Source organism: Emydura macquarii, unplaced genomic scaffold (genome assembly GCF_026122565.2).
Source record: "Emydura macquarii macquarii isolate MOO-44397 ecotype Brisbane River unplaced genomic scaffold, CSIRO-AGI_Emac_v2 contig_782, whole genome shotgun sequence".
Lineage (NCBI taxonomy): Eukaryota > Metazoa > Chordata > Testudines > Chelidae > Emydura > Emydura macquarii.
The window spans coordinates 38679-66023 of record NW_027130919.1 but is presented as its reverse complement, the minus strand read 5'-3'; the positions used below and the strand labels follow the sequence as shown (position 1 = coordinate 66023).

At 64.8% G+C, this 27345-nt stretch overlaps 4 protein-coding genes across 4 annotated transcripts; 1 reads left to right on the top strand and 3 right to left on the bottom strand.

The window, feature by feature from the left end:
* Positions 1-766: 766 nt before the first annotated feature.
* Positions 767-3290, bottom strand: LOC137149617 (collagen alpha-1(V) chain-like). Its single transcript, XM_067543146.1, has 5 exons — positions 3209-3290; positions 2805-2917; positions 2404-2472; positions 1391-1624; positions 767-951 (listed from the first exon to the last, which is right to left on the bottom strand). Exons 1-5 carry the CDS (start codon positions 3288-3290, stop codon positions 805-807), a joined length of 645 nt encoding a protein of 214 aa, XP_067399247.1. The 3' UTR covers positions 767-804.
* A 2448-nt stretch (positions 3291-5738) lies between these two features.
* On the bottom strand, positions 5739-9482 carry LOC137149609 (HLA class II histocompatibility antigen, DR alpha chain-like). The gene is made up of 5 exons (XM_067543136.1): positions 9328-9482; positions 7914-8171; positions 7171-7452; positions 6889-7039; positions 5739-6653 (listed from the first exon to the last, which is right to left on the bottom strand). Exons 1-5 carry the CDS (start codon positions 9383-9385, stop codon positions 6650-6652), a joined length of 753 nt encoding a protein of 250 aa, XP_067399237.1. The 5' UTR covers positions 9386-9482; the 3' UTR covers positions 5739-6649.
* A 1264-nt stretch (positions 9483-10746) lies between these two features.
* On the top strand, positions 10747-15245 carry LOC137149608 (HLA class II histocompatibility antigen, DR beta 4 chain-like). The gene is made up of 6 exons (XM_067543135.1): positions 10747-10882; positions 11293-11565; positions 12374-12655; positions 13997-14107; positions 14429-14452; positions 14812-15245. Exons 1-6 carry the CDS (start codon positions 10777-10779, stop codon positions 14823-14825), a joined length of 810 nt encoding a protein of 269 aa, XP_067399236.1. The 5' UTR covers positions 10747-10776; the 3' UTR covers positions 14826-15245.
* A 7200-nt stretch (positions 15246-22445) lies between these two features.
* LOC137149616 (collagen alpha-1(V) chain-like) lies at positions 22446-24911 on the bottom strand. The gene is made up of 5 exons (XM_067543144.1): positions 24830-24911; positions 24502-24614; positions 24099-24167; positions 23058-23291; positions 22446-22630 (listed from the first exon to the last, which is right to left on the bottom strand). Exons 1-5 carry the CDS (start codon positions 24909-24911, stop codon positions 22484-22486), a joined length of 645 nt encoding a protein of 214 aa, XP_067399245.1. The 3' UTR covers positions 22446-22483.
* Positions 24912-27345: the final 2434 nt, after the last annotated feature.

Sequence of the window (27345 nt, the reverse complement as noted above, 5' to 3'; positions counted from 1 at the left end):
TCCGGAGTCCCCTGCTGTGACTGAATGAGGTACAGGAATCCCCTAGTCTGGATGGGACCAATGGGCCCCTCTAGCCTGGCCTCCTGGCTGTTCCTGCTTTGGGAGGAAAGGGCAGGAAGCCTGCGACAGAGGTAGACTCCTGCATGGAGCGTGACAAAACCGGAAATTAAATGAGCCCTCTGCGATGAGGAAGTTTCCTCCTGACCCCCATCCCCTGAGGCCGGCTGGTGCCCTGAAGCATGAAAGTTGTCATCACTGTGACCTGTGGTAGCCCCGCGGGGATGGAGCTGGACGCCCACTCCCACACATTGACCCACATCGTCTGTCCATGCTGTTGACCGGCACAGGGAAGATGGGTGCCCTGCTGCGCTGATTAGCTCTGGTTGGTTCACAACGTTAATTAGCCATTAACGACTTTGCTCCCCCATCAGCGGGGGAATAGGGGGATCGATTCCATTGTTTCAGGGTGACTCCCGGCTGGGGTTAGCGTTGAGGGGCTCTGGGGGATACGGAGGGTGCACACTGGTGAGTTCTGGGAACGCCCAGGCTCTGAGGGAGATAGCTGGGGCTTCGGGGAGGGGTGGAGTGTGACTCTGACTCAGGGACCCACATGAAGACCCCGGTGGATTCCAAGCAGTGGCGTCTCTTTGATGTCTCTCTCCGGTCCCTGGTCCCAGCTGGAGATGGCGGCAGGATGGTTGTGCTGTGTCCATCCCCCGGGGGGGCGGTGGGTCCTGCAGCTTCGCTGCTCGGGGGTGGGGCCTGGGCCAGGCTGGGACCAGGGCGGGGCTCCGGGGGTCAGTCCTAGCCCAGGAAACAGACGGGCCCCACCTCGAACCCGAACTTCTGGTCGGGCTGGCCAAAGTCCATGAAGCGGGCGTCCAGCAAGGGGAGCTGCTCCACGCGGGGCGTCCTCACCTCCAGCACCGTCCGGGCCGGGCCCTGCCGCGCCTGCGGGGAGTGGGGGGGGTCAAACCGCCCGCAGGGTCACGGGCGCCCCGGGGGGACCCCTCTCCTCGCGGTTCCCCGGGCAGCCCCTGCCCCGCCCTGCCCGGCCCCACCCGGCCACCAGCCTCCTTCCCCGGCCGGGCTGTCTGCCTAGCCCTGGCCCCGTCTGTCTGTTCTGAGCTTGGGGCATCCAGCTGTCCGTCTGCTCCTAAACCTGCTGTGTCCGGCTGTCCGTCTGCTCCGGGACCTGGTGTATTTGTCCATCCATCCTGTCCTCCCTCGACCCTCCCTCGTCTGTCTGTCTGTTTACAGCCGTCCCTCTGTCAGTCTTCAGTCTCTACCCATCCGTCCGTCCATCCAGCCCCTCTCCAGCTCCTGGCGTACCTGTCCGTCCTCCAACTGTCCGTCCCTCCCTCCCTCCCGTGGGGCCCTGCCCGCTCACCGCGCAGCCGTCGCTCAGGGCCGTGATGTAGGGGCTGCTGCCGAAGCTCATCTCCTCCTCGCTGGCGCCCCGCAGGCGCAGGGCGCGCTGGTGTCCCCCGGAGGCGGCGCTGCGCCAGGCCGCCGAGCGCTGGCAGTGGTAGGTGAAGTTCTGCCGGGCGCCCACGCTGAGCAGCCGCAGGAAGGTCAGCTGCACCGCGCCCACCGGGCTCCCGTCCGCCGCCACGTAGGAGAACTGGGCGGGGGGGGGACACGGTTGGGGGGAGACCCACGTGCAGCCAACCCCTGCTCGGGGAGGGCGTGGGGCGCACCCTGCTGCTCCCAGGAGGGGCTTCTCCACGGGGGGGGCTCAGTGGGGATCAGGGGCTACGCTCCGCGGTGAGGGGCACCAGAGGTAGGACAGACAGCTGGGCATGTCCGAGGATGGACAGAGGGACAGACAGTTTCCTTTCCATCCACAGACCCTGGTACGGCTCTGTCTCTCTGCAGACAGACAGACTCGGAGATGGACAGACTGATTACACAGGCAACTCACGGGGTGGATGGGGGTCCAGGATGGGCGGGCTCCAGGACGGACGAACGGCTCAGATAGAGAGAGACCAGGCCAGGGGGTGGGGGCGTGAGGATCTAGGGGGGAGAGATACACCCCGGGGGGCTGGGCAGGGCAGGAGATTCTGGGTGGGGTGGATGATACAATGACAAATGAGTTTGAAGGACAGACAGACGGACGCTAGCTGGGGGCCTGTGCGGTCACTGGGCACCCCTGCAGCCCCAGGTGCCGGTGGGGGGGTCGGTGGTGGAGCCGAGGGCAGGTTCAGGGAGGGGTTTGCTCCCACGCGCACTGGGGCTGGGCCCTGTCTCGGGGGCTCATTCCGAGGGGTTCGGGTCCGTGGGGGGGGCACGAACTGCATTATCGGGGTGCAGGATCCCTGGGAGCAGCAGCGCTCGGGGCGACCCTGGCGCTGTCCCTGAGCCCAGCACAGCCTCCCTGGCCCGGCCCGGCCCGGCTCTCACCCTGCTGCCTTCCCGGAACTCGCTGAACCAGCTGCCGGGCGTCTCCTGCTCCCACGCAGACATCGGGACCTGGACGGGCAGAGCAGAGAGACGGGCTCAGGGGGCGCTGCACGGGGGCTGCCCCACACACTGCACGGGCGGGGGCTGCCCCACACACTGCATGGGGCAGGTGCCCCACACACAGACTGGCTGGGAGCGGGGGGCAGAGCAGCGGCTAAATTCTCCCGTCAGCCAGGCACAGCTGCTCCTAAATCAGACAGCAGCGTCTTGGGCTGGTTACAACAGAACAGAACCCGGAGTCCTGGCCCCAGCCCCCCCGATTCCCCGCTCTGCCCCACCAGCCCCACTCCCCGCCCAGAGCCAGGCTGGAACCCGGAGTCCTGGCCCCAGCCCCCACTCACCTGGTGCGTATCTTTGGTGGGGAGGAGGCAGGTCTCCCCGCCGGCCGTGAAGTCGCAGCGCACCTTGAAGGAGTCCCGGGAGCAGCCCTCGTTGGGGTCGATCCAGTACTCGCCTGCAGGGAGCGTGTGCGGGGGGGTCAGGGCACAAAGGATCCCCTTCTTCCCCCTTCCCCCCCGAGCCATCCCAGCAGCACCTGGCCCTGGCGTCGTGACATGGCAATGGGACCAGTCCTGACTGCACAGGGACAGCCCCCCCCAGCGGCCCCCCTGCCCCGCTCCCTGCACCACAGCCCCCTAGCGCTGCCCTAGGGTAATGGGTCGGCCTCCCCTGCCCGGCTCCCTGCTGCGCAGCCCCCCAGCTCTGCCCCATCCCCCTGGATCCCGGCGCGGTCCCCGGCGCTCACCGTCGGGCAGGTCGGGGTGGCACAGCCGCAGGTCCTGGCAGGTGCGGGCCGGGTTGTCCTGGGTGCCCATCGGGTGCCTCATCTGCTCCATCTCCCGCTTGAGGGCGTGGAGGGAGCCCAGGATCTCCTCCGTGCCGCCCGCGTGGCCGCCGGGGGCCGCCCCGTCCGACACCAGCCCCTCGTCCTCCGCCTCCATCAGCCAGCTGTCGTCCAGCGACCGCCTGCTCTTCTTGGGCAGCTGGATGGGCAGCGGCTGGATGACCTCCCCGGGGGGGCCCTGCGCGGGCACGGAGCGTCAGTGGGGCACGCAGGGGGCAGGGACAGGTCACTGAGAGGGGAGGGGGCGACACTGCAAGTGGGGGGGAGGCGCGCAGGGCACGGCCGCCGGGGGCGGGGGGGTTCAGTGGCAGGTCGAAGGGAAGCAGGGGAGGAGGGGTCACTCACCGGGTGTCGGGGGGGCCTGTAACGCCGCGCTCACCCTTCGGGCCGGCTTTGTTGGCCCAGTCCTGTTTTCACAAAATACACGAAAGAACAGAGCCACAAACACCCCCCCACACACACACACCAAGAGGCATTTCATCCTGACACACGGCACCTTTCATCAAAAGCTGAAACCTCACCTGACTCGTATTGTTCTGTCCTGTGAAATGTTCACTGCAGCCTCTTTAAAATCTCCATTCACTGCAGAATAATTCACGTCTGTCTGTACTTTGTATCATTCTATTTGGTTTAAGATTGTTTGTAAAACCTTCCACTGACCATTTGATCTGTTCATTTTACCCACTGTCAATAGATTTGTAAAAACCCCATTTTAAGTGTAAGAACCACCCTGTGCAATGTAACACACCGACCGGATTGTGACAGACACTGGCAGAAATGAAATAAGGTTTGCTTTAAAAATAATATGTGAGTTCTTCAGCTAGGAGTGTGCTCTGAGTGATTGGAGTGTGAATGGCTGAGCAACTGAGGTGGGTGTAGACAGGGAGAGTGACTGAACAATTGGTCTCAGTGAGGGATGTCAAAACAGATGAAGAAAACACCAGCCTCACCTCAAACGTTTGAGGGAGGAAGAAAGGCGCGAAGATAATAACTTTTACCACTCACCTGGCCGAAGAGGAGCCACCCTGATAAAGCTGGAGTCAGTCCACTTCAAAGGACAAGATGTGATCAGGTTTGCAGCAATGTGGGTGGTTAAGAATCACACCAAATGCAGATGCAGCAGGACACAGCAAAACCCATAGACTGACATGGGGTCTTTTCCCTATAAAATGGGACAGAAAGATGAAGCCTGGAGGTTCGGGTCCACATCACCAACCAGCCAGGAAAACCGGTGACATCGGCAGAGCCTGGCTCCTCACCCTCGTGCTGCAGTCACCTGGCCAGTGACTACCACCAGCACCAAGAGGCTGGTAACTAGAACATCTGTGAGACCCTGTGTGTGTTTGTCTGTCTGCCTGTCCGTGTGTGTGAGTGTGAATGAAAGCACCAACTGAAACACGGGTCAATGAAGTGTATTTTACTAACAAGAATCTCTGTAATTGTAGTATTGATACAATGTTGATCCTGTTTTCCTGGTGTTTACATTATTGATCCTATTCCACTAAGTAAAGCACAATATCGATGTTGATACTTTTTTACTGATACTATTGACCAAGTTTCTGTGTTCACTATCAGCGTGGCTTGTTGCCTTATCCCCTGAAAGATCCTGTGATATTCGTTATTTGGATAACACCACGACCCCCCCCCCCCCCCTCGCTGTCCCCTGCAGACACGCCCAGCCCGGGGTTTACATCGTCTCTGGGCTCACTGAGCTATTGACTAGCCCTGGGCCAGGGCCAGGCCCTGAGACCCCCTGGAGCTGCGTGCCCAACCCCCAGGCCTGCTCCAGCTGGAAGGGGCCCAGGCCAGGCCAGTGTCTGGAGCTGCCTAAAGGGAACTGAACTGGGAGGAATGTTCCCACCAGGCACAGCTGTTCGGTGGCAGCCAATGGGAACGCACCGGTGGCTGGTGCAAGGCTCCGGTGGCCAATGGGAGAGCTCGGTCAGTGGGGGGGGGGGGGTGTTATTGGCTGCTCTGAGCATCCAATCCCTGCTGGCCGGGAGCCGGGTGTGGGGGGGGGGCGCTCCCCAGCATGTGCCAATGGGGGTGCGGGGCAGCGCTGGGCTGGGGGCTCAGGCCCACGTTCAGGGGTATCTGCCCTTCACGGCACAGTGACCCCACGTGTGGGACGTCCCCGCGCAGCACCAGGACAGGACAGCGGCTCTCTGCACACGCTCCCCTGGCGGGGTCAGTCCCGAGGAGCCTGGCCCATGAGCCCTGCCCCTCTCCCGGCCTCCTGGCCATGGGATGATCTCAACGTGCTGCATGCACCACCCCCTGAGCCCCAGAGAACAGCCACGTGTCACACAAGGAGAAACTGAGGCACAGAATGCCTCACAGCAAGGAAGAGTCAGAGATGGGAATAGAACCCAGGAGTCCTGGCTCCCAGCCCCCCACTCTAACCCATTGGCCCCCACGACCCCTGGCACTGGGACAGAACCCAGGAGTCCTGGCTCCCTTCCTTAACCCTTACACCAGACCCCCTTAACGCCCGTTCTGCCCAGCAGCCCCTGCACGGAGGGCGGCCGTGCTGCGATCCCCCGGCTGCCGTGTGCTCGGCGCAGACTGGCCAGGTTTAAATAACGATCAAAACCTCAGAAACATCCCAAAAACGCCCCTTTATTGCTGAGAAAAGCTGCAGAGCGAGATGGGGGGGCAGGGCTGGGCCGTACCTGGGTCACACGGTGGGGTTTGGGAGGGGGCCATAAAGGGGACTGGGCCCGTCACACACACACACACACCCCTCCCTGGGCGCCTGGGGTCAGGGAGCTGAACCCTGGGGCAGTCAGACACGGGCACGAAGGGACCTTTATCCGGCTCTAGCGCCGGGGCTGCCCCACCCCGAGCAATGGGCCCGATCCTGCCCTGGGGGGACCCATTGACATGGAGTGGCTGAATCTGGCCCAAAGCCCGCTGGGTCAGGCTGGAGGGGCGTTATCTGGGGTGACTGTTAGCCGAATCTCACCAATGGGGGCCGTGCTCGGGGCCCAATCCATTGGAGACAGTGGACACCTTCCCCGTGAGGGCAATAGGCTGGGACCAGCCCCGTAGGCTCTGCTGCCCCAGCCCTGACGTGGGGGATCCCTAGCACTAGCCACATGAGGTCACCGCCTTCTCGCTGCGTAGACCCCTCCCCAGCTCAGCAGAGGGGAGTGGGGGGAGCCCAAGGGGCCGGCTCTCCAGTGAGTCTCTGGTGGTTTGACTCCTCGCAGTTACGAGGCCGTGGGTCCCCACCCAGACACAGCAGCCGGCACCGACGGAGAAGAGCAGGGACGCTGGGAGCAGAGCTGTGGGGTGTGAGCGGGTCTCAGGAAGGCGCCTGGCGTCGGCCCCGCCCCTCGGTTACCTGGAAGGCAAAGCGGCGTCATTTACCAGGGCCTGGGCCCCGCCGCAAGGCTGGCAGGGATCGGGGCCGTTCCCCAGCACCCCCAGGGAGCCTCCCATGGACACAGGGTGCTGGGGGGTCCAGGGTCATTGGCTGGCCGGGAGGGGCACAGCGGGTGGGGTCTCCCCTAGGAGGTGCTGTGGGGTCCAGGGGCTGCAGGTGCAGCTGATGCCCTCCCCGGCCCGCGGCTACTCACAAGGGGCCCCGCGGGTTGCGGGCGGCGTTCATCTTCATCCCCTTGATGATGAGGATGGTGCCGGCGACGATGCCGATGAGGCCCATGGCCAGGCCCAGGGCGCACACCAGGGTCTCTGTGGTCTCGGGGACGGGGGTGGGCACCTGGGGCTCTGGAGGGGGAGAGAGAGACAGGCCTGGAGTGAGGGGGCTGTTCCCACCCTCCCTCCCAGAGCCGGGATGGAACCCAGGCGTCCTGGCTTCCAGCCCTGTGCCCCGCGGGTGCCCGGGCGCCCGGCCTTACCCCAGTGTTTCAGGAAGGGCTGGGCCAGCCCCACGTGCTGCACCCGGCAGTCGTAGAACTCGTCCTGCCGGGGGATGAAGGGCAGGTAGGAGAACTTGCGGAAGGCGTTGTCCTGGCGGGGGTAGAAGTCGGTCTCGAAGACGCCCCCCGTCACCTCCTGCCCGTTCTTCAGCCACGTCACGCTGAGCACGGGTGGGAAGAACTTGTCCACGAAGCAGATCAGGACGTTGGGCTCGCCCAGCTCCACGGGGCCTTTGGGGAACACGGTCACCTCGGGGGGCACTGGGGAGACAGGGGTTAGGGGTGCCATCGCCTGCCCCGAGCCAGCCCAGCCCTGCTGCTCACGCCCTGGATCAGGGGTCTCCCCCAGGGCTGGGGGGCATCACCGGGGCCGGCCGAGCTCCCTGCCCTGACGTCTCCTGGAGCACAAGGTGCAGGGCAGAGAATCCCTCACGGGCAGGGCCTGGCGCGAGGCAGGGGCAATGAACAGCCCTTGGCAAAGGAGCTGCCCTGGGCCCCCAGCCTGGGAGGGCGTAAACTGTCTGGGCCCTGCCCTGCAGAGCCTGGCCTGGGCTGGCTGGGCCCCGGAGCCTCCAGGGGCTGGGAGGGATCTGAGTGGGGACGCGCTGGGCCTAGGTGCCTGGTGCTGGGCCTGTGTGAGGAGGGGAGGGCCCCTGGGTAAGGAGGTGGGGGAGGGTGGAAGGAGAAGTGCCTGGCAGGGAAGGTGCCTCCCCCTGCTGTACCGTTCTGGGCCTGCGTATGGTTGGACCTCTTGATCAGGCTCTCCATGTTTGATTTGTCCACAGCAATGACACCCAGGGCACCCTGCGCCTCATAGCTGGTGAACTTGCCGAAGTCGGGCAGGCGCCAGACGGTCTCCTTCTTCTCCAGGTCCACGTGGAAGATCTCGTCCTGGTCGAACTCGAACATGAACTGCCCGGACTCCTGCTGGGACTGGTCTGTGCGCTGGTAGAACGCCGCATGGGACAGCAGGTTCTCCGCTGCGGGGAGACGGGCGTCAGCAGCAGCCCCAGCCCCCCATGGGACAGGCTCTGCGAGCGCTTCCCCACACCCTGCACCCCCAGCTCCCAGGCCGTGACATTGGCCCTAGGACACCCCAGCATGAGGGAAGCAGCCGCAGGGAGCCCAGGGACCCTGGCATGGTGCTGGGGCATTGGGGGGGGGGGGGGTCAGCACTGCCTGGGAGGGGACAGCGCCCCCTGCTGTGCCCCCCCACTAATGTTTTCCTGGCAGGTCTCCCCTCCAAGCAGTGGCCAGGGCTGCACCTGCGTAGCTTGTGGCACAGCTCAGAACACCAGCGCAGGGGGAGGGGGGAGGGCGCAATGGGTGGCTGTGGCTGCAGGACACTTAGTTCCTGTCTGTGCACGAGGCTCATTCCCCGTCCGTTGTCGCCATGGCCTGGTTCTCGGTGCGATTTCAGTCCCTCAGGGGAGCTGACAGGGAGCACTTAGACACACGGGAGGGAGCTGTGTGATGATCCCCGCAGGATCTTAGAGAGCGATTACAAAGGAGGGAACCTGCCATCACTAGCCGAGGAAAGAGTCTGCCCCACAGTGGGTCTGAGACCTGGGGCACGGGGAGCAAAGGGGACAGGCCGGGGAGCAGGGCCAGGGGCTCCCTGCTCTGCACAGACACACTCACAGCTCAGCAGGGTCTGGCCCTGGAGCAGTTCTTTGAGGAACCCTCCCCCATCTCCCCTGTGCATGGCGCCCCCTTGGGAGGGGTCAGCCCCTGAGTCCCTTTGGGACAGGGGGGCTGCACCCTGGGGCAGGGCTGTGTTGTACCCAAACAATAGCACCTTCCCTGCGATCCCTCTGCTGCCCTCACACCAGCCTCACCTCTAGCCCCCCCACCATGGGAGTGAGGTCGTCCTCCCTGCAGTCCACACTCTGTCCAGCTCAGCCCCCCATCCCTCCCCACCCACCCCAACCCCTACCGACTACGGGACGAGATCCTCCTCCCTGCAGCCCCCCCCCCCCCCAATCCAGCTCACACCTCGTACCCCTCCCTGCCTCATCACCTCCCATTGTCCCCTCCCTGGGGGTGGGGGAGCCGGGCACTCTGGGGGTGAAGCACTCCCATTCCTTCCTCCTCTAGCCCCAGGTCCATGTGTCATAGCCCCCACCCTGCCCGTACCTGTCACTGCCCCGGTGCCCGGCAGCGCCAGCAGGGCGAGCAGGGCCAGCTGGGCCATGGGGACGCCCCGTCCTGTGCCAATCTCCTCTCTCCGGGCTCTGGGCTGGGTGTGGGGCCGGCAGCACTAGCGGGGCTGGGCGGGGGGCACATGTCACACCCTGGGGGGCAGAGCAGGGCTGGGGGCAGCGCCCGGCATTGGCCCCAGGGGCCCGGCCCAGGGGCAGACAGCCAATGGCAGAGATCCCTGCGCCGACCAGCCTGTTACCGGGCAGAGCAGCAGCCCAGGGCCACGCAGGGAGGAGATGGACAGATTCAGAGCTGCCGGCTGTAGGAGTGTGCCCAGTCCTGTGATAATTATGGGTTCCTTAAAGCCCCAGCGCCTGGAGTCACGTGGAGCTGGGCTGGTTTCAGCTGCCTCCTTAGAGACAAAGGGTGTGTCTGGCCCTCGGGCTGTGGAGAAAGCATCAAACTGTGACCCAGGGCTGGGCACCGAGCGGCTCGGAGAGCAGACGGCGAATGCACCGAGCCCAGGGCGAGTGTTTTACACAATCGCAGGTTACAGCCACGCTCAGGATTTTTGGTGAGCCTGGCCCCTGGTTTCTGAACATCCGGGGTTGGCCATACTGCAAATTTCTGCTCCCGTGACTGGGTCTGCATGGCTGGGCCCAGAGCGGTGCAGCTCCACCAGCAACCCAGTGTGGACAGCACCTCCCCGCAGAGCTCGCCCCGGCCACAGACACCCTGTTCTGCAGCACGGCTGTGTGCACACGGGGGGCTTGGCCGGTCCAGCTCTGCACTGGGGGGTCACGCCCCTGCCCCACGGAGCTCTGCTGAGATCAGCATTAAGTGTAGACCATGGATGGGGTTTGGGGGATTATCCAGGTCAGACTGGGACACGGGGTCTTTTGCCTCTGTTGTTAGTGCCGAAAATCCCTCCCCATGTGCTCTTCTGGGTCCTCTGTGGGGCGCTGGTCTGTATCCCCTGCCCCAACCCAGCCTCCCGCAATGGCACCAACTCGCCCCCTACATCTTCACACTGCACCCGTCAGGAGGGGCTGGGGGCCCAGCGAGGGGCTGGCCTGGGACCGAGGAGTTTTAGGTTAAATTCCCGGCTCTGCCCCAGAGTCTCTGTGACCCTGGGCCAGTCACTGAATTCTCTGGGCCTGCCACCCCAGGTGGACCATGGGGATATTGGCCCTGCCCTGCCCCACGGGGAGCTGGGGGGTGAACGCCCGCTCTGGGCCCTGCGAGGTGAGGGAGAAGTGTGGGAACCAGCCCTGCCCGGGCCGGCTCTGCCTGGCGACTGATGACGCCCCCCCAGCCCCGATGCTCATTGGCCCCTGGGCTGGGGGGCCCAATCCCGGCCATGGGGCTGGCGCGGGGAGCGGGGCAGAGACGTTCCCAGGCGGGGGTCCCGGCACTGCCCAGATCGGTCCGTGCCGAGCAGCGATGGGGCCGGGTCGGAGCCTGGGGGCCGGGAGCCGCTGGGCTGGGGCTCTGCTCGTGACCCTGACGGTGCTGGGAACCCGCCTGGCTCATTGCACGGAGCCCGAAGGTGAGCAGAGACCCCGCGCCCGGGGAGCCCCGCCTGGGCAGGGGCTGGGTGTGGGGGGGTCGGACCCCACATGGCCCAGGTGCACCGTCCTGCCCTGTGCCCCCCCACTGCTCACCCCCCATCTCCGCCCCGCCGCGCTCCGGTTCGGTTGGTTAGAAGTGGGGCGCAGGGCGGGGCGGGGCCACCTTTAAACGTGGAGGGGCCTCCGGACCCCCCGGGCCTCCCGCTTCCGGCGCCAAACTATCATCTCCCCTCTCCCCCTACACACACCTCTCTTCACACCTCTGCCCACCCCCGGCCGGGGTCCCCTGGATCCGGGCTGGGCTCAGAGGCTCCGGCTGTTCCCCTCCCCACGCTGCGAGCCGCGGGGCAGGCGGCGGGTCCCTGAACCGAGCCCGTCCCCTCCGCAGGGCGGTTCGTGTATCAGTGGAAGCACGACTGTCACTTCACCAATGGCACGGAGCGGATCCGGCTCCTGCTGCGGCACATCTACAACCAGCAGCAGATCGCGCACTTCGACAGCGACCTGGGGCTGTGGGTGCCCGACACGGAGCTGGGCCGGCCCGACGCCGAGTACTGGAACAACGACCCGGCCGTGCTGGCGCAGTTCCGGGCCGAGGTGGACCGGTTCTGCCGGCACAACTACGGGGTGGCCCAGACGGGGAAGGTGGTCGGCCGCGCAGGTGAGCGGGGGCGGGGCCGGGTCTGCCGGGACAAACACGCGGGGACCGAGACTTTCACCGTGGCCCGCAGCGGGGGGCGGGGGCCCGAACGCTCTGGCTCCCCCTTATCTCCCCGGTCCCGCGCTGGGCCAGAGACTCGGGGGGGGGGGGAGCTGCTCCTGCCTGGCGGGAAGCGGGGGAGTGAGGAAGCAGCCGAGACCCGGGGCGGGCGGAGTCACGCGGGGGGGGTCACTCAGCGGCAGGAGGGGGGACAGGGCGGGTGACGGACGGTATCTCCTACCTCCCCCCCCCCAGTCTCACTCCGGCACCACCCCTCTAGGAGCAGAGCCCCAGACCCCGGGTCAATCTCTGGGGCTGGGGGGAGGGGTGTTTGACTGGTCCCCCCAGCCTCCACTACCCCCCACTCAGACCCCCCAGGGCAGGAAGCTGCTGCAGCCCCCAACCCCCATCCTGGGCTGGGTGAGGCCAGGCAACCGGGGAGAACTTTCCACCCTCACCTACCCCCTCCCCTCTCGGGGTCCCCCTGGCTGTAGAAGCAGCCACCGCTCCCTGAGCTGAGCCCCCATCTCCCCACGCCCAATGGGTCAGACAGTCCCTGTCGCTGTCCCCATGAGGGTGATGGAAACGACTCCCCTCAGGGCCATTTCTGCCTGAACGTGCCCAGGGCAATGGGGGCAGCAGAGAACCAGCACCCCAGGGAGGGAGGAGAAGCTCAGGAGGCTGGGCCTTTCCCTGGGGGTAGTGGGGCACAGCTGTTTTCTGTGAGCCCCCCTCCATCTCCGGCCCCTTTCCCATCTCTCCCCCCCAGTTCAGCCCGAGGTGACAGTTTTCCCCACCAAATCGGGGTCCCAGCCCCACGCCCACCTGCTGGTTTGCTCCGTGACGGGGTTTTACCCCGGGTCGATCCAGATCACGTGGCTGAAGAACGGGCAGGAGCAGACGGCCGGGGTGGTGTCCACGGAGCTGCTCCAGAACGGAGACTGGACCTTCCAGATCCTGGTGATGCTGGAGATGAGCGCCCGGCGCGGGGACGTCTACGCCTGCCAGGTGCAGCACGTCAGCCTGCCCGAGCCCCTCACCGTGCGCTGGGGTAAGAGCTCTGAGCGGGGGGCCATCCCTGAGCCAGCAGGGGCACCCCTCGCTCTGGGGAGCCCTCGGGGGATGGGCTGGGGCAGAGCCGGTCCCCACGGCCGGGGCACAGAGCAGGGATGTGACCCCCCCCTCACAGCGGCGCTGGGCCCTGCAGCTGGGGGGGTCTCTGAGTGCGGCTGGGACAAGGGGACGGGGAGCCGGGACAGGATCTGCTGACACAGACCAAACACCTCTGCCAAGGGACCCGACAAGAGCCTCTGATCCTTCCTCCACCGGCTGCTCCTCACCCAGCCCCGGCCAGGCAGAGTCTCCTCCCCCCGGCTTGGCCTGGGCAGCAGCCGGCAGAGCCCTGAGCGCACAGGAGTGTCTCTGCTGTCAGGGCCACGCCGCAGCCCCCTCACAGTCCCAGCCAGGGAGAGCCACGGCAGGAAACATTCAGTCCCAGCCGCCGTGGGGCGCTGTGCACCCAATTATGGGGCTGGCAGACGCAGTGCGGCTGGCGTGTCGGACTCTGTGGGGCTGGAGCAAGCTCACTGCAGACGGGATCTGCAGAGAATTTAGCTGCCAGACTCTGACAGTCTGCGCTGAGCGTGTGCAAAGCCAGACTTGGGGCTGGTCACGGAGCCGGGTCTGGACGGATATTGACGTGGGGTGAGTCCCTGGCCCAGGGCGGCCGACCTGCTCCACGGCACGGCAGCGCTGGAGCTCCACGCTGGCTGTGAGAACTTTGTAACGTGGCAGAACCCAGCGTCACCGACATTCCCCAGCCTCGCCCTGAGAAACGGCTGGAACTTGCAGCCAGTCAGACGCCGCACGGTGCATCTCAGCCCAACCCCTCTGGGCAGGAGCGCTGGTATTGCTGGTGTGTGTCACCCTGGGGCCTGGCATCCCCAGCCCTGGAGCAGCCCCCTGTGCTCTGCCCCCCCGTGCCTCAGCCGGTTGGAAGTCCCACCGCTGCCCCCAGGAGACTTACGGCTAAGAAACGCCCTGACCTGCAGCCGAAATCTGCCTGTTCTCAGATCCGCTCCATGCTCCCTTGTCCTCGGCTAAATCATTCCTGCCCCTGCTCGGCTCTGTCCGGCCCAGGACGTGGGGACAGGCCCAGCCTAGCTCCGGCTGGCAGCGGGCAGGACCTCACACCTCGCGCCCAGGGCCTGAGCCGGTCTCTGCAGCTCACAGACCAGGAGCAGCCCTGGCGTGGGGCAGATTGTCCCAGCGCTGCCCCTGGGCTCTGCCCTCGCTCTGCCCCAGCCGGCGCTGGGCACTGGGGCGGCCGGGAGCCTGAGCTGGAGGCCCCTCGGCTCTGACCCGGCTGCCCGGCCCGGCCCTGTTTTCCCAGAGGCGCAGTCTGACGCCGCCCGGAGCAAGATGCTGACGGGGGTCGGGGGCTTCGTGCTGGGGCTGATCTTCCTGGTGCCGGGACTGGCCATCTACCTGCGGAACAAGAAAGGTGAGGGGCCCCGGGCCAGGCTGGGAGCTCCCACTATCCCCTCCCCTGCCGAGGCCCCGGGGTGGGACAGAGACCCCGACCCCTCGCAGTGCAGGGAGCTGCCCCTGCCCGGGGCTCAGAGCGTTTCCCATCCCTCCCCCTGGGTCAGGAATTTACAATAATAATAATGGGGGGTGCGTGACCCCAGGTCTTGGGGCCAGAGGTGGTTGATATCATAGTGAGGGACAGTCCGTGCCGTGGGGCAGGGGCTGGAGCTCTGACCTCCCCCCGGAACCGGCTCTCCCGGCCCAGGCTCTGACCATGTTTCTCTTTGTTTTTCAGGGCGCCCCCTTCCCCAACCCGCAGGTAATTTCAATCCCCCTCTCCCCCATTAAACCCGCCCCCCCACTGACCACAGGCTGCCTGGGGCACTCGTGGGGCGGCTGCTTCTGCCCCTCAACCAACGTCACCCGCCTGGCTCAGGCCCGGGGCAGCTGGGCAATGGGGCGTTTACACCGCGGAGGAGGCTCTGGCTCCCTCGGTTCCAGTTCGGGCCGATCCCCGAGCTGCTGCGGGGCAGAGGGTCCTGGGTCCCGCAGAGCATTGCCTGGCCCTGTGGCTGCCGGGCAGAGTCTCCAGGGACTCCTGGGCCCGGCAGAGAAAATCCCCCCGTCCGTCCCACTAGCCCCACGGCCAGGGGGTGACTTTTCTCCCTCTCCCTGCAGGGCTCCTGAGTTAGACCCTGGGCATCGGACCCCGGCCGGCAGGAGTTTCCCGCCCGTCTCTCCCAGCCCCTGGCCCGGCCTGGAGAAAGCAGAACCTGGGCCGGTCCCGTCCCATCACCGTCTGCTCCCCGCGCTCTGCCCGGCTCCATCCCGCGCTGCCCCCGCCTGGGACCCGTCCCTGCCGCTGCCCCTGCCTTAACCCGTTCCCTGCCCCAGCCCAGCCCAGCCCCCAGTTCCCTCTCGCTGCCTCCGCTGCCCTCGGGGACCCTGTGGGGGACACTCATGTGCAGTGAAAGGAACAAGGCGTTTGTGGGTCTCGGATCGTCCCTGGCTGATCTCACTCAAGGAGCGACTCGGAGACTCTCCGCTGTGGCAGGGGGGCAGGATCCTGCGGTTACAGCTCCCTCGGGTCACTTTAGACACGGGATTTCGATGGGTCTCTGCCCCTCGCCGGAGCTGGGGTTTATTCCCGCCCCGGCGACTCCGCCTGACAGTCCAAGGGAGCTGGGTTCTCTAACTGGGCGAGTCCCACGCAGCCGACCCGTTAGCTGGCATTTGTGGTGCCGCAGGGCCGAGGACCCCACTGTGCAGGGCGCTGTACAAACAGAGCAGAACCATCCCCCAGCAGGGGCAGCAGCAGGGGTTGAGCCCCTGGCCCGGCGGCTCCGCGGCGGAGGCCCCTGGTATCTGCGCAGCGGGAGCACGGTCCAGCCCCCTCCTAGCCCAGCCTCGAGAGGGGTTCGTCGCGCTTTGCCAGGGGCTAGACAGTGTCCCTAGGCAGGGCAGGGTCCCGGGGACCAGGAGCCCCGGTTCTAGCAGAGCAGGGCGCTCTCGGGTTCCTAACAGGAGAACCCAGCCAGGTGCGCGGCGCTGCGTGGCGGCCTGGGACCGTGGACGGGAGGCCGGGGCTGGTACGGACCTGGGGGCTGGGCCTGGTTTTAGCGGTTTTGCTGCCGCACCTGTTTTGTCGTCAAATAAAGATTCAGCCGGACCCGCCAGTTTAACGTTCCAGCTGTTTGTAAAACCAGCCCTGCCCTGCGCCCCCAACCCGGCCCTGCGGGAGCCGGGGACTGGGAAATAAAGAGGCGCCAAACCCGGCCCAGCCCTGCGAGCAGATCTCAGCGCTGGAGGCTGGAAAGAAAAGGCGGAGACTCCTGTGGGGAGCCCCCAACACGCCTGTTTTACAACCACTGCTAAACCGGCCGCGGGGTAAAGCCGCAACGCCCCGAACGGGCCGGAGCCGGTGCGTGTGACCCGTTCAGCGCGTTACAGCCGTTCCCCGCTGTCACCCGGCCGCGGCCGTGACGCCCGCGGGAGCTGCAGACTCGCTGCCCCGGAACCAGGCAGACCCGCCCTGGCACGTTTTGCTTCCCCGAGGCTTGTCCAGACGGTTCAATGCGCTGCTCACAGCGCCGGCGCGGAGGCTGGCGAGGTGGTTTCAGGGACACACGCAGCCCTTGGCACCAGGACGCCTGGGTTCCACCCAGCTTTGCCACAGACCCTCCGTGTGAGCAGGGGCACGTCCCCTCCCGCCTGGGGGCCTCAGTTTCCCCCTCTCCAGAGGAGCCATAAACGATGCGGGCGACTTTCCCAGGGTGTTAGCAACCAGCGCAAATCTGACCTGGGAACGACGCCAGCCAGCGTGAGCCCAGCCCCCGCTCCCAGCGCTGACCCTACAATAACACAGCCGTGGGCAGCCTCCGGCCCCGACGTCAGCCCCCAGAAAACGCCCACGTGCAGAGCCCAGCCCAGCCCCGCCCGGCCATTGCAAGGCCCTCGCCCCCCAGGTATAAACCCAGCCCCGAGGGGGCGTAAACCCAGCGCTCTCCCCGCCCGCCTCGGCTCCGCTGCCTGCGCTGGGCCGCCGCGCCCCTGCTCTGCGGCCAGGTACAGCCCCGGCCTGGGGCCCCTCCCTCCATCACCTGCTGCAGGGGGGTGTCACGACGGGCAGGGGGTTCCCCGTGGGACCCTGCCCCCTGCTGCGGGGGGCAATCATCCGCTCACGCGCTCCGGGCTGGCTCAGGGGGGCCGGGAACGGGATCCCTAGATGGGGCGCCGGCTCTGACCCAGCAGGGCAGGGGGGCGGGAGGGGTCATGGGGGCCTTTGCAATCCAGGGCCGGCGATCCGGTTCAAAGCCCACGTCAATCGCCCACATGCCCAGCGGAGCCAGTTCCCGGCACTCCGGAAAGCGTTCAATTCCCCTGGGCATGTCACACCCCGTCAGGTCGGCCTGTGGGTGGATGGACGGACAGACGGAGGGACTGACGTCTGCTTTTCCCCTCACATGGTTTCACTTCCCCCTCTCAGGGGTGAGTCTCAGCCCCCCTTGCCCCAGGGCCCAGCATCACCCAACACACCCTCTGCCCGGCCCGCCTGTCTGGACGCTGCCCCGTGAGGCCCGGTTGGTCCCTGGCTGCCGCTGGCAGGGCCCTCAAAGATGCTAACCTGGCCCAGGGGACTCCTGTCCGGGCGTCAGAGAGACCCCAGGGTCACGCAGGCGGGCGGGCGATATTTAGGATGCCAGGGACTTTCCACCCAAAACCACCCCAGCCTGCAGGCTGGCACCTGGGCTCCGCCCAGCTCCCACACCAGAGAGATGCCCTGCGCTGGAGAGGAACAAACACCTCGCGAAATGCACCCCTGGCGGTGTCCTCGCCCCATTGCACAGAGGGAAACTGAGGCAGGGATTTGTCAGAAGCCACCTAACTGATAAAACCCAGGCGTCCGGGCGCCCAGCTCTAACCATTGCACCCCACTCCCCCTCCCCCCCAGAGCCAGGATAGAACCCAGGAGTCCCGGCTCCCAGCCCCCCTGCACGCTATAGCCAGGCACCGCGGGGGGGGGGGGCTGTCTGTCCATCTGGGTGCTCAGTCAGAGGAGTGGGGCCAGGGCGGATTGAGGGGTTCCTGGCAGAGGCTGGAGGTTTCGAGGAGCTCAGACTCAGGGTGCAGACGGAGGGGAAGGCGGCAGGGCAGCGATACAGACACCCCTGTCCAAGCATCCCTATGGAGCCGGGCCGGCTTTCCTGCTGGGTGTGTGTGTATGGCGGGGTGAGTGTGTGTGCAAAGGGGGGGCCCCAGTGCCTCTCACAGAGACAGACACACGGACACGGTTCCCTCCCCATCTCCCTGCTGTAAATAATAACTTTGACTAAAAGGGTTTAATAAAGAACATCGGATACAGGTAAAGAGTAACAAAAAGAACTACATTTTATTTTTTAACAGGTTTGCAAAGCTGGGCACAACTCCAGAACAAAAATCTATTCTGTAAGGAGCGCACCCCCTTTCTTTGTTTAACAGTTTATATTCCCTATCCCGGCCGAGAAAATCCCTCCCTTCGTTCCCCATTGGCTGGGTAATAAAAGGTTTACAACTTTCCCGACCGCCTATTACATACATTCTCTTCCACATACAACATATATAGATCCATGTTCATGCTAATAAGCGAATTTTCTATGCAAGGTGTGTGCTAATATTCTATTACCTTCTTAGGCATGCGCCTTTTAACCATAAGAAAAGAGCAAGAGGTAAAGTTTTCTTCAAGCTGACATTCTTTCACTTAGATAAGAAAACTTTCCCTCCCTTCTACCCTTGTCTGATAAAATTCCTGAAGCCAGAATTTATGACTAGATAAGTGCTTCTTCCTTCAGCAGAGGGTGAGAGAAAAAACTCCTTTCTTTATCAGAGGGCGAAAGAAAGACAGACTCCCTTTCTTTAGCAGAGGGTTTACCCATTATTTTTCTAAACTAATTTCCTAATATTGGAACCATGAATTCCTTTTCTATTACTACAACTATTTTATTTCGTTTAGACTCTTAACTCTTTCACCGCCTTTACCAAACGCTGCTTCTCCCCAGGGTCCCAGCCCGGCCCCCAGGGAGCCCCTCCTCTGTCCCACCCCAGCCCTATTGGCAGATGCTGCACCCCATAGAGGATCCCAGCCCCAGGCCCACACAGCCTGCAGCATGGGGGGGCCAGAGAGCAGGACACGGTTAGCAGCAGTGGGGTGAATCAGGGGCTCTGTAAATACCAGCTGCTCCCATAGGGCTGGGGGGGTCGGGATCCCTCTCCCCTGCCCCCCCGGCTCACGCACACCCTGCAACGGGCACCACCACTACACGGCTTGTCTTTATAGCGGGGTGTTTGCAAGGGCACAGGCCCCCCACCCCGGGGTCAGAAGATATGGGGCAGGGAGCAGGGCTGGGCTCCCCCCACCTACACACCTGTCCCAGTGGGCGGGAGATGCTCTCAGGTCCGGGGCAGGCTCCGGCGGTTTCCAGGCTCGGCACGGGACAGGCTGTGGGGCCCACGGCAGCGCCAGGCAGCCGGCTGTAGTGCACGGCGCTGCAGGGCCAGAGCCCAGCTGGGCTCACTCAGCACCGATTGACGGCAACGCCGATTCCCTGCACCTGCGGGTCCGTCTGTCTGCATAGCCGGGGGTGGGGGGAGGCCTGGCCCCACTGGCAGAACCCCCCAGATTTCAAGAGGGTCAGAGCATCAGCTGGTGAATTTCGCTGGGGGGGGTCGCTCTCCCCAGCTGATTGGTCAAACCCGGGGGGGGTCTCCACAGCTTTACCAGCTCCTGCTTGGCTCTGGGCCCCCTGCCACCTCCCCCCCGCGCTGCCAGCAGAGCAGGGCGCAGAAGCGGGACAGCCGGGGATGCAGCTGGACAGACGTACAGCCAGGCCAGGACAAGCTGTGCGCTGGTCCCACGCCAGGCTGGACACAGGGATCCCGGCTGCAAGGGGGGGGCCAGACCCGCTGATCAGAACCGGGCCCGCTGTGGCTCTGTGCGCCCGGGGGGCATGGCAGAGTCCCAGAACTGCACCCCCCGGAGCCCTGGCTCGTGCCGATCTGGGGTGACCCAGGCCACACACCCGTAACCCCCCAACACAGCGACTGTCACCATTCGCCTTCCACGCCGGCCAGAGACCAGGTAACCCCGAAAAACGCCCACCCCAGGCTCCCCCACAGCCAGCGCGGCGCACCCGCCGGACGCCGCTGAGCCTGGGTCTGTGGCCCGTCAGCCCCACATCTCGAGGGAACCCCGATGCCCCCGGCCCCTGGGGGAGGGTGAAGGTGCAGCACTGGAGAGCTGGGTGCTGCTGCCACGAGGAGCTCTGAGCCCCTCACGGCGAGGGGGCAGCGGGGCCTGGCGGGGGACGCAGCGCACGGGGGGGGGGGCATGGGCTCATTTTGACCCCGCCCCAGCAAGGCCTGTCAGCACACGCAGCATCTCACAACATCCGTGGGCCTGTGTTTGAAGGATCGGGGCCTCTAGCCCGTTAGGGGCCTGCCTGCGTTTCCCCCTCCAGCCCCCCAACGCCTCTCAGCCCTAGAGATCTAGCTCCAGCTGCTCCCCCGCCTCCACGGGCCAGGAACCCCCTAGGACATGAGCGTTTTCCCACACGACCTGGGGCCTGCCATGCCAGGGGGACGTTTGTGTCTGTCTGTCTGTCGCTGTGCGTGTGTCTGTCACTGTCTGTCTGTCGCTGTGCGTGTGTCTGTCTGCATCTGGTGGACTCCACTGGACAAGCAGCAGGGGGACCCCAGGTGCAATGTGCCTCTCCCCCACCGCACACACCAGGGACCCCTCTGGGGCGGATCCTGCCCGGGTGTAACCCCGCATTGCGGCGGCGCTGATTTACACCGCTCAGTGACGGGGCCCTCGGGCGCGAATCCCTCACGCAGCCCTTTCCATGCGTGGAAGGGCCCCGAGGCCGCACGGCCGGGCCCCCACGCAGCCATTGGCAGCGGCTGGACGGGGCCTGCTGGTGCCCTGCGTTGGTGCGCCCCATGGCTGCATCCTGGGGGCAGACGTGTCCAGCTCGCTCTGCCCTTCCCCCCCATGTCGGCTGCCCCAGACCCTCCCTCGGCTGCAGCGGGACACGAATTGCCAGCGTCACTTTTCTCCCCCTTCGCTCGTGTGCCAGCCTCGGCCTTTAACCGCGGCCGCTCGTCTCCCGCCTGGCTTCACCCAGAGATGTCCCTAGAGCGAGCGGCGCCTGCCCCCCTCGTTAGGTCAGCTCTCCAGCCCCCCCCCTCCCATCGCAGCCCAGAACCAGCCGCAACGGTCCCGCTCTGCACCGTGGTCACGGGCACCAAACCCTCTGTCCCCCCGCCACTGTCTGCGTGCAGCATCGGCTGGGCTTGCGGATCACAGCCAGCGGGCAGGGGCCGGTGCAGGTCCCAGCCTGGCCTTGCCCGGTGCGAGGGGGGGTTATTTACACCCTGTGCTGTCACGGGGGGTGAGAAATCCCAACCCTCTGATGGAGAACAGCGCACGAGACGGGCGCGGCCGGGAGAGGGTTGGGGCGAGCCGAGGGGCTGGGCGACAGAAATAACGACCCCTGCCAAGCAGCAAAATGACAGCTGATATATTACAACACACCTCGAAAATTACTTACACACCATCACAGCCGCCGGCCCGGCCCCGGGCGCCCGCGGCTCGTCAGCCACCAAAGAGCACGGCCAGGCGCCCCGGTCAACGCTGGGCCGACGGCGCCCAGGGAATGAATCTGCTCCCCCTCCCCGCTGGGCAGCGCGGCGCCGGCTGGCACGTGCTGGTTTGGGATTGCGACTCCGCGCCGCGGCGGGGCCCAGACCCGTCTCTGTAGCCAGCCCTTAAATAACAGAATTAATTTAAAACGAAGACAATAAAACCCAGCGTCCGTCTCGGCGCCGCCTCCTCTGCCACGGGGCGTCTGGCGAAGGCTTCGGTGTTCACAAGGCTGGTTCCGCTGGTGGTAATTAGTCCGGTGGGGGAAGGGAAATTAACACTAATGACATAGTGGAGATGGGGGCTGAGAACCGCAGTGCTATTAACATCTCCTCTTCCTTTGACATGAATGAATCCGGCGCGGAGGGGTCCGGAGCCCCCTGCTGTGACTGAATGAGGTACAGGAATCCCCTAGTCTGGATGGGACCAATGGGCCCTCTAGCCTGGCCTCCTGGCTGTTCCTGCTTTGGGAGGAAAGGGCAGGAAGCCTGCGATGGAGGGAGACTCCTGCATGGAGCGTGACAAAACCGGAAATTAAATGAGCCCTCTGCGATGAGGAAGTTTCTTCCTGACCCCCATCCCCTGAGGCCGGCTGGTGCCCTGAAGCATGAGAGTTGTCATCACTGTGACCTGTGGTAGCCCTGCGGGGATGGAGCTAGACGCCCACTCCCACACATTGACCCACATCGTCTGTCCACGCTGTTGACCGGCATAGGGAAGATGGGTGCCCTGCTGCGTTGATTAGCTCTGGTTGGTTCACAACGTTAATTAGCCATTAAAGACTTTGCTCCCCCATCAGCGGGGGAATAGAGGGATCGATTCCATTGTTTCAGTGTGACTCCCGGCTGGGGTTAGCGTTGAGGGGCTCTGGGGGATAAGGAGGGTGCACACTGGGGAGTTCTGGGAACGCCCAGGCTCTGGGGGAGATAGCTGGGGTGTTCGGGGAGGGGTGGAGTGTGACTCTGACTCAGGGACCCACATGAAGACCCCGGTGGATTCCAAGCGGTGGCGTCTCTTTGGTGTCTCTCTCTGGTCCCTGGTCCCAGCTGGAGATGGCGGCAGGATGGTTGTGCTGTGTCCATCCCCCGGGGGGGCGGTGGGTCCTGCAGCTTCGCTGCTCGGGGGTGGGGCCTGGGCCAGGCTGGGACCAGGGCGGGGCTCCGGGGGTCAGTCCTAGCCCAGGAAACAGACGGGCCCCACCTCGAACCCGAACTTCTGGTCGGGCTGGCCAAAGTCCATGAAGCGGGCGTCCAGCAAGGGGAGCTGCTCCACGCGGGGCGTCCTCACCTCCAGCACCGTCCGGGCCAGGCCCTGCCGCACCTGCGCGGGGGGGAGAGTTAAACCGCCCGCAGGGTCACGGGCGCCCCGGGGGGACTCCTCTCCTCGCGGCTCCCCGGGCAGCCCCTGCCCCGCCCTGCCCGGCCCCGCCCAGCCACCAGCCGCCTTCCCCGGCCGGGCTGTCTGCCTAGCTCAGGCCCCGTCTGTCTGTTCTGAGCTTAGGGCATCCAGCTGTCCGTCTGCTCCTAAACCTGCTGTGTCCAGCTGTCCGTCTGCTCCGGGACTTGGTGTATTTGTCCATCCATCCTGTCCTCCCTCGACCCTCCCTGGTCTGTCTGTCTGTTTACCCAGCCGTCCCTCTGTCGGTCTCCAGTCTCTGCCTATCCATCCAGCCCCTCTCCAGCTCCTGATGTATCTGTCTGTCCTCCAACTGTCCATCCCTCCCTCCCGTGGGGCCCTGCCCGCTCACCGCGCAGCCGTCGCTCAGGGCCGTGATGTAGGGGCTGCTGCCGAAGCTCATCTCCTCCTCGCTGGCGCCCGGCAGGCGCAGGACGCGCTGGTGTCCCCCGGTGGCGGCGCTGCGCCAGGCCGCCGAGCGCTGGCAGTGGTAGGTGAAGTTCTGCCGGGCGCCCACGCTGAGCAGCCGCAGGAAGGTCAGCTGCACCGCGCCCACCGGGCTCCCGTCTGCCGCCACGTAGGAGAACTGGGGGGGGACACGGTTGGGGGGAGACCCACGTGCAGCCAGCCCCTGCTCGGGGAGGGCGTGGGGCGCACCCTGCTGCTCCCAGGAGGGGCTTCGTCCACGGGGGCGGAGGGGGGCTCAGTGGGGCCCAGGGCTACGCTCTGCGGTGAGGGGCACCAGAGGTAGGACAGACAGCTGGGCATGTCCGAGGACAGACAGAGGGACAGATCCGAGGATGGACAGAGGGACAGACAGTTTCCCTTTCCATCCACAGACCCTGGTACGGCTCTGTCTCTCCGCAGACAGACAGACTCGGAGATGGACAGACTGGTTACACGGGCCACTCACGGGGTGGATGGTGGTCCGGGATGGGCGGACGGATGGACGGACTGATGGCTCAGATAGACAGAGGCCAGGCCAGGAGGTGGGGGCGTGAGGATCTAGGGGGAGAGATACACCCTGGGGGGCTGGGCAGGGCAGGAGATTCTGGGGGGTGGATGATACAATGACAAATGAATTTGAAGGATGGACAGACCGACACTAGCTGGGGGCCTGTGCGGTCACTGGGCACCCCTGCAGCCCCAGGTGCCGGGGGTCGGTGGTGGAGCCGAGGGCAGGTTCAGGGAGGGGTTTGCTCCCACGCGCACTCGGGCTGGGCCCTGTCTCGGGGGCTCATTCCGAGGGGCTCGGGTCCATGGGGGGGCAGGAACTGCATTATCGGGGTGCAGGATCCCTGGGAGCAGCAGCGCTCGGGGCGACCCTGGCGCTGTCCCTGAGCCCAGCACAGCCTCCCCGGCCCGGCCCGGCCCGGCCCGGCCCGGCTCTCACCCTGCTGCCTTCCCGGAACTCGCTGAACCAGCTGCCGGGCGTCTCCTGCTCCCACGCAGACATCGGGACCTGGACGGGCAGAGCAGAGAGACGGGCTCAGGGGGGCGCTGCACGGGGGGCTGCCCCACACACTGCACGGGCGGGGGCTGCCCCACACACTGCATGGGGCAGGTGCCCCACACACAGACTGGCTGGGAGCGGGGGGCAGAGCAGCGGCTAAATTCTCCCGTCAGCCAGGCACAGCTGCTCCTAAATCAGACAGCAGCGTCTTGGGCTGGTTACAACAGAACAGAACCCGGAGTCCTGGCCCCAGCCCCCCCGATTCCCCGCTCTGCCCCACCAGCCCCACTCCCCGCCCAGAGCCAGGCTGGAACCCGGAGTCCTGGCCCCAGCCCCCACTCACCTGGTGCGTATCTTTGGTGGGGAGGAGGCAGGTCTCCCCGCCGGCCGTGAAGTCGCAGCGCACCTTGAAGGAGTCCCGGGAGCAGCCCTCGTTGGGGTCGATCCAGTACTCGCCTGCGGGGAGCGTGTGCGGGGGGGTCAGGGCACAAAGGCTCCCCTTCGTCCCCCCCCCCCGCCCCCGAGCCAGCCCAGCAGCACCTGCCCCTAGCATTTGACTGCACAGGGACAGCCCCCCCCCAGCGGCCCCCCTGCCCGGCTCCCTGCAGCGCAGCCCCCCAGCTCTGCCCCATCCCCCTGGATCCCGGCGCGGCGCGGTCCCCGGCGCTCACCGTCGGGCAGGTCGGGGTGGCCCAGCCGCAGGTCCTGGCAGGTGCGGGCCGGGTTGTCCTGGGTGCCCATCGGGTGCCTCATCTGCTCCATCTCCCGCTTGAGGGCGTGGAGGGAGCCCAGGATCTCCTCCGTGTCGCCCGCGTGGCCGCCGGGGGCCGCCCCGTCCGACACCAGCCCCTCGTCCTCCGCCTCCATCAGCCGGCTGTCGTCCAGCGACCGCCTGCTCTTCTTGGGCAGCTGGATGGGCAGCGGCTGGATGACCTCCCCGGGGGGGCCCTGCGCGGGCACGGAGCGTCAGTGGGGCACGCAGGGGGCAGGGACAGGTCACTGAGAGGGGAGGGGGCGACACTGCAAGTGGGGGGGGGAGGCGCGCAGGGCACGGCTGGGGGGGAGGGCAGCAGCAGGTCGAAGGGAAGCAGGGGAGGAGGGGTCACTCACCGGGTGTCCGGGGGGCCTGGAACGGGCCGGCTTTGTTGACCCAATCCTCTTTTCACGAAATACATGAAAGAACAGAACCACAAACACCGCCCCCCACCTCTTCCTAGCAAGAGGCATTTCAGCCTGACACACGGCACCGTTCATCGAAAGCTAAAACCTCACCTGACTCGTATTGTTCTGTCCTGTGAAATGTTCACTGCAGCCTCTTTAAAATCTCCATTCACTGCATAACATTCAACTCTGTCTGTACTTTGTATCATTCTATTTGGTTTAAGATTGTTTGTAAAACCTTCCACTGACCATTTGATCTGTTCATTTTACCCACTGTCAATAGATTTGTAAAAACCCCATTTTAAGTGTAAGAACCACCCTGTGCAATGTAACACACTGACCGGATTGTGACAGACACTGGCAGAAATGAAATAAGGTTTGCTTTAAAAATAACATGTGAGTTCTTCAGCTAGGAGTGTGCGCTGAGTGATTGGAGTGTGAATGGCTGAGCAGCTGAGGTGGTGTAGACAGGGAGAGTGACTGAACAATTGGTCTCAGTGAGGGATGTCAAAACAGATGAAGAAAACACCAGCCTCATCTCATACGTTTGAGGGAGGAAGAAAGGAGCGAAGATAATAACTTTTACCATCACCTGGCCGAAGAGGAGCCACCCTGATAACGCTGGAGTCAGCCCACTTCAAAGGACAAAATCGGATCAGGCTTGCAGCAATGTGGGTGATTGAGAATCACACCAAATGCAGATGCAGCAAGACAGAGCAAAACCCATAGACTAACACGGGGTCTTTTCCCTATAAAACGGGACAGAAAGATGAAGGCTGGAGGGTCGGGTCTACATCACCAACCAGCCAGGAGTACTGGTGCCATCGGCAGAGCCTGGCTCCTCACCCTCGTGCTGCAGTCACCTGGCCAGTGACTACCACCAGCACCAGGAGGCTGGTAACTAGAACATCTGTGAGACCCTGTGTGTGTTTGTCTGTCTGCCTGTCTGTGTGTGTGAGTGTGAATGAAAGCACCAATTGAGACATTTGTCTCTGTAATTGCAGAATTGATACAATGTTGATCCTGGTTTCCTGGTGTTTACATTATTGATCCTATTCCACTAAGTAAAGCACAATATCGATGTTGATACTTTTTTATTGATACTATTGACCAAGTTCCTGTGTTCACTATCAGCGTGGCTTGTTGCCTTATCCCCTGGAAAAGATCCTGTGATATTCATTATTTGGATAACACCACGACCCGCCCCCCCCAGGCTCGCTGTCCCCTGCAGACGCGCCCAGCCCGGGGTTTACAGCGTCTCTCTTTCTCTGAGCTATTGACTAGCCCTGGGCCAGGGCCAGGCCCTGAGACCCCCTGGAGCTGCGTGCCCAGCCCCCCGGGCCCACTCCAGCCGGAAGGGGCCCAGGCCAGGCCAGTGTCTGGAGCTGCCTAAAGGGAACTGAACTGGGAGGAATGTTCCCGCCAGGCACAGCTGTTCGGTGGCAGCCAATGGGAACGCACTGGTGGCTGGCGCAAGGCTCCAGCAGCCAATGGGAGAGCTCTGTCAGTGGGGGGGGAGTGTTATTGGCTGCTGTGAGCATCCAATCCCTGCTGGCCGGAAGCCGGGTGTGGGTGGGGTGGGGTGGGGGCTCCCCAGCATGTGCCAATGGGGGTGCGGGGCAGCGCTGGGCTGGGGGCTCAGGGCCACGTTCGGGGGTATCTGCCCTTCACGGCACAGTGGCCCCAGCCTGTGGGACGTCCCCGCGCAGCAACAGGACAGGACAGCGGCTCTCTGCACACGCTCCCCTGGTGGGGTCAGTCCCGGGAGCCTGGCCCATGAGCCCTGCCCCTCTCCCGGCCTCCTGGCCATGGGATGATCTCAAAGTGCTGCATGGACCATCCCTCAGCCCCAGAGAACAGCCACATGTCACACAAGGGGAAACTGAGGCACAGAACGCCTCACAGCTTGCAGCAAGGCAGAGTCAGAGATGGGAATAGACCCCAGGGGGCCTGGCTCCCAGCCCCCCACTCTAACCCATTGGACCCCACTCCCCCCCAGCACTGGGACAGAACCCAGGAGTCCTGG